Raw genomic sequence first — 6,000 nt, forward strand, 5'->3', positions numbered from 1 at the left:
TCACGGAGTAATACTACTGTAATGCACATTAATACTACGGTGACTCGTGGAGTAATACTACTGTAATGCACATTAATACTAAGGTGACTCGTGGAGTAATACTACTGAAATGCACATTAATACTACGGTGACTTGTGGAGCAATACTACTGTAATGCACATTAATACTACGGTGACTCGCGGAGTAATGCTACTATAATGCACATTAATACTACGGTGACTCGTGGAGTAATACTACTGTAATGCACATTAATACTGCGGTGACTCGCGGATTAATACTACTGTAGCGCACATTAATACTACGGTGACTCGTGGAGTAATACTACTGTAATGCACATTAATACTACGGTGACTCGTGGAGTAATACTACTGTAATGCACATTAATACTACGGTGACTCGTGGAGTAATACTACTAAAATTAACATTAATACTATGGTGACTTGTGGAGTAATACCACTGTAATGCACATTAATACTACGGTGACTCACGGAGTAATACTACTGTAATGCACATTAATACTACAGTGACTCGCGGAGTAATACTACTGTAATGCACATTAATACTACGGTGACTCGCGGAGTAATACTACTGTAATGCACATTAATACTACGGTGACTCGCGGAGTAATACTACTGTAATGCACATTAATACTACAGTGACTCGCGGAGTAATACTACTGTAATGCACATTAATACTACAGTGACTCGCGGAGTAATACTACTGTAATGCACATTAATACTACGGTGACTCGCGGAGTAATACTACTGTAATGCACATTAATACTACGGTGACTCGCGGAGTAATACTACTGTAATGCACATTAATACTACAGTGACTCGCGGAGTAATACAACTGTAATGCACATTAATACTACGGTGACTCATACAGTAGTACTCTGGTGACTTGCGAAGTAATATTATGGTGACTAACACAGTAATACTACTGTAATGCAGTACTACTATGGTGACTTGGGCTGTTATACTACGTTGACTCACGCAGTAATACTCTGCTGACTCATTGAGGAATACTACGGTGGCTCACAGAGTAATACTGCTGTAATACAGTATTACTCTATGATGACTTCTGTGGTTATACTACGGTGACTCACACAGTAATACTATGATGACTCGCGTAGTAATACTGCAGTGACTCACGCAGTAATACTACCGTAATACAGTTATACTATGATGAATCGCGCAGTTCAACTACGGTGATTCGAAAACGGAACAAGCGTCACTGGAAATGAAGTGAAGGAAATGATGCTTTGATTGACAGCAGGAAACGAAGTTCACCCACAGAGGAAACAGTTCTCGAGCCAGAAGGTAAGACCTCGCTTTGATTCAGGCAGAAGATCCGTGTCCAGGTGAACATCTTCTCGAACAACATTGATTGACATTTTTTGATTTTCTCGAAATAAGTAGGTTCACGTCACAAATGATGATTCGTAGAAAGAGATGCTGGTTCGAGTCCAGGTAACGTTTCTTCTTCTCTTGATGAAGGTCGTGGTTATTATGGCGGGCGACAACAAGAGCTTCCTGCTCGTGGTTCTTCTCTGCTGTGAGTGTTTCCTCCTCGTCGCTGTGACTCAGGAAGTGTTGAACTTTAAATCATTCTCTCCTCACAGGCTCCGGTTTGGCAGCGACAGGTTTGTGTAACGTGTGTTTGTCGATAAAGTTTTGTGAAACATGAAGTCATTTCCACGCGTCTTCCTCCCGCTGAAGAAACCTGCTACCAGATCGACACGCCCACCATCGCAGGCATCGTGTCGGCAGACATCGTCCTGACCATCGTCATCGTCGTCCTCACGTACCAGTGCGCTATGGCTAGAGTCCGCTCCAAGTCACAGGACGGTAACACATGGACCGACATACTAGAATTATCTTCATCTTCATCATCTTCATCAACTTCATCATCTTCATCATCTTTATCTCAATCTTTATCTTTATCTTTATCTTTATCTTTATCTTTATCTTTATCATTATCTTTATCTTTATCTTTATCTTTATCTTTATCTTTATCTTTATCATTATCTTTATCTTTATCTTTATCATTATCTTTATCTTTATCTTTATCTTTATCTTTATCATTATCTTCATCTTCATCTTCATCTTCATCTTCATCATCTTCATCTTCATCTTCATCTTCATCTTCATCTTCATCATCTTCATCATCTTCATCATCTTTATCTTTATCTTTATCTTCATCTTCATCTTCATCTTCATCTTCATCTTCATCTTCATCTTCATCTTCATCATCTTCATCTTCATCTTCATCTTCATCATCTTTATCTTTATCTTTATCTTTATCTTTATCTTTATCTTTATCTTTATCTTTATCTTCATCTTCATCTTCATCATCTTCATCATCTTTATCTTTATCTTTATCTTTATCTTTATCTTTATCTTCATCTTCATCTTCATCATCTTCATCATCTTCATCATCTTTATCTTTATCTTTATCTTTATCTTTATCTTTATCTTTATCATTATCTTTATCTTTATCTTTATCTTTATCTTTATCATTATCTTCATCTTCATCTTCATCTTCATCTTCATCATCTTCATCTTCATCTTCATCTTCATCTTCATCTTCATCATCTTCATCATCTTCATCATCTTTATCTTTATCTTCATCTTCATCTTCATCTTCATCTTCATCTTCATCATCTTCATCTTCATCTTCATCTTCATCATCTTTATCTTTATCTTTATCTTTATCTTTATCTTCATCTTCATCTTCATCTTCATCATCTTCATCTTCATCTTCATCATCTTCATCATCTTCATCATCTTCATCATCTTTATCTTTATCTTTATCTTTATCTTCATCTTCATCTTCATCTTCATCTTCATCTTCATCATCTTCATCTTCATCTTCATCTTCATCTTCATCATCTTCATCATCTTCATCATCTTCATCATCTTTATCTTTATCTTTATCTTTATCTTTATCTTCATCTTCATCTTCATCATCTTCATCATCTTCATCATCTTCATCTTCATCATCTTCATCATCTTCATCTTCATCATCTTCATCATCATCTTCATCATCTTCATCATCTTCATCATCTTCATCATCATCATCATCTGAATCTTCATCTTCATCTTCATCTTCATCTTCATCTTCATCTTCATCATCATCATCATCATCATCTTCATCTTCATCTTCATCTTCATCCCATCATCTTCATCATCTTCATCATCTTCATCATCATCATCATCTGAATCTTCATCTTCATCTTCATCTTCATCTTCATCTTCATCTTCATCTTCATCTTCATCTTCATCATCATCATCATCTGAATCTTCATCTTCATCTTCATCTTCATCATCTTCATCTTCATCTTCATCCCATCATCTTCATCATCTTCATCATCTTCATCTTCTTCATCTTCTTGTCTCTTCACAGCTGAGGTTTACATTAACGTACGGAAAAACAAGACCTGATCCAAAGAGCCCAGGAGCCACGTGTGACCCTCACACACCCATGTGGGCCCCAAGATAGAAAAACTAAAGTCATCTTTTTATTTCATATTATTGAATGTTTTCTATAATAAAGATTATTAAAGTAAACTTTATCTTAATAGTATTATTTTGTGTCTTTTCTCTACTTTTAGTTGCTTTCATTCATAGATAAAATAAACAGATCAAATAGATGTAATTTAATGTACAACAAACAGAGAAAGAGTCGGACAGTTGTGTCAATAAAGTTTTAACACAAGTACAGGGTTTAAAATATGCGTATATAACTAATTAAATATAATGTGGTGCTGTTGTAAAAGTGACTTACGGAGTACTACTACTGTAATGCAGTAATACAACGGTGAGTCATAGAGTAATACTACTGTAATGCACATTTATACTACAGTGAATCATGGAGTAATACTACTATAATGCACATTAATACTACGGTGACTCGCTGAGTAATACTACTGTAATGCAGTAATACAATGGTGACTAATAGAGTAATCCTACTGTAATGCAAATAAATACTATGGTGACTCATGGAGTAATCCTACTGTAATGCACATTAATACTACAGTGACTCGCAGAGTAATATTACTTTAATGCACATTTATACTACAAAGACTCATGGAGTTATACTACTGTAATACACATTAATACTACAGTGACTCATGGAGTAATACTACTGTAATGCACATTAATACAACAGTAACTTGCGGAGTAATACTACTGTAATGCATTAATACAATGGTGACTCATAGAGTAATACTACTGTAATGTACATTAATACTACGGTGACTCATGGAGTAATACTACTGTAATGCACATTAATACTACAGTGACTCGCAGAGTAATATTACTTTAATGCACATTTATACTACGAAGACTCATGGAGTTATACTACTGTAATACACATTAATACTACAGTGACTCATGGAGTAATACTACTGTAATGCACATTAATACTACTTTGACTCATGGAGTAATGCTACTGTAATACACATTAATACTACTGTGACTCATGGAGTAATATTACTGTAATGCAGTAATACTATGGTGACTCATGGAGTAATACTACTGTAATGCAGTAATACTCTGCTGACTCGCGGAGTAATACTACGGTGACTCACACAGTAATACTCTGCTGACTCGCGGAGTAATACTACGGTGACTCACACAGTAATACTCTGCTGACTCGCGGAGTAATACTACCGTGACTCACAAAGTAATACTCTGCTGACTCGCGGAGTAATACGACCGTGACTCACAAAGTACTACTCTGCTGACTCGCGGAGTAATACGACGGTGACTCACAAAGTACTACTCTGCTGACTCGCGGAGTAATACTACCGTGACTCACAAAGTAATACTCTGCTGACTCGCGGAGTAATACGACGGTGACTCACAAAGTACTACTCTGCTGACTCGCGGAGTAATACTACCGTGACTCACACAGTAATACTCTGCTAACTCACATAGTTATACTACGGTGACTCACACAGTAATACTCTGCTGACTCGAGGATTAAGACTACGGTGACTCACACAGTAATACTGTGGTTACTCACGGAGTAATACTACTCGAAAACGAAAAGAAAACATCACAACTAAGATAAACAATTCATCACAAATTCAAGCTTCAAACCAGAACCTCTGACTCACAAACGCCTGCTGCCTCTTAAAATACTTCAACAGGAAATAAAACAAATTGTGGTGACGTGGCTACGATCATGTGTTGCACGAACACCTCAGAAGTGAACATGTCTCCAGTGACCAGAACGACACATGAGTTCAGCCTGTGATTTAGCTTCTGGTCACTTCATACGTGACATCAGAGAGAAATCCCTTCATGACGTCTTCACCACTTCGTTGCTTCTTCACAACGACGCAGCGAACCAACCAGCAGGATGTCGGAGTTGTGTGTTTCAGAGTCACAATCTGGTGAGTGTTTTTTTTTTAAGTTTTACAAAGATTTGAAGTGTGTTATTGTCAATATTGTCAATGTTGTGTGTCTTTCATGGTCAATAAGGTATTAATTAAGATTCAAGTGAAGACATTATTGGTATAAGTTCAATTCCACTGTGGGAAAAAAGCGACTCCGAGTGAAGATAAAGATAAATTTAACAATGAACTGCTTAAAACTTTTTCTGTCCTGGAATTAAAATCATTAAAATCATTATAAATGACACAATCTTGTCTTAAATTAAGATTTCCTGACGGGGCATCAACCATCAACCAAAGTCTAAACATTTGATTCAAAATAAATTTAAAAGAAAATCTTGATTCATTTCATTTAATAGAGATGTTTGCCTGAATAATATATTATTATTTCATTTCTTTTATAGAATAATTCCCTAAAATAAGATAAAATAATTGTCTTTAGTAAAATCAATCAATTTATCTATTATCATTATCTTGAGTTTTAATGCAGTTTGATATGAACTGGAAAACTATCATAAGAAGAAACTACTTTTATACTTGATTTATTGTATTGAATTAATAGTTTTCCTTAAAAATGTACCGTAATTCTATCATTA

General features: G+C 35.7%; 2 protein-coding genes across 4 annotated transcripts in view; both read left to right on the forward strand.

The window, feature by feature from the left end:
* Nucleotides 1–1,283: 1,283 nt before the first annotated feature.
* hcst (hematopoietic cell signal transducer) lies at nt 1,284–3,577 on the forward strand. 3 transcript variants are annotated; one of them, XM_087813167.1, is made up of 5 exons: nt 1,284–1,322; nt 1,500–1,557; nt 1,625–1,645; nt 1,722–1,850; nt 3,409–3,577. In XM_087813167.1, the coding sequence occupies exons 2-5, from the start codon at nt 1,512–1,514 to the stop codon at nt 3,444–3,446; spliced, it is 234 nt and encodes a 77-aa protein (XP_087669293.1). In that variant the 5' UTR covers nt 1,284–1,322; nt 1,500–1,511; the 3' UTR covers nt 3,447–3,577. The 3 variants fall into 3 exon arrangements, with proteins under 3 accessions (XP_087669293.1, XP_087669291.1, XP_087669292.1); XM_087813165.1 differs by having other exon boundaries at nt 1,302–1,417; XM_087813166.1 differs by having other exon boundaries at nt 1,303–1,363.
* Nucleotides 3,578–5,265: 1,688 nt separating this feature from the next.
* The window catches only part of tyrobp (transmembrane immune signaling adaptor TYROBP), a 6,468-nt gene continuing 5,733 nt past the window's right edge, over nt 5,266–6,000 (forward strand). Inside the window, exon 1 of the mRNA XM_087812209.1 lies at nt 5,266–5,404. Within this exon, the coding sequence (XP_087668335.1) occupies nt 5,371–5,404 (34 nt within the window). The 5' untranslated portion in view covers nt 5,266–5,370. The remainder of the gene's footprint in view (nt 5,405–6,000) is intronic.

This window comes from Callionymus lyra, chromosome 17 (genome assembly GCF_982586985.1).
Source record: "Callionymus lyra chromosome 17, fCalLyr1.hap1.1, whole genome shotgun sequence".
Taxonomy (NCBI): Eukaryota; Metazoa; Chordata; class Actinopteri; order Syngnathiformes; family Callionymidae; genus Callionymus; species Callionymus lyra.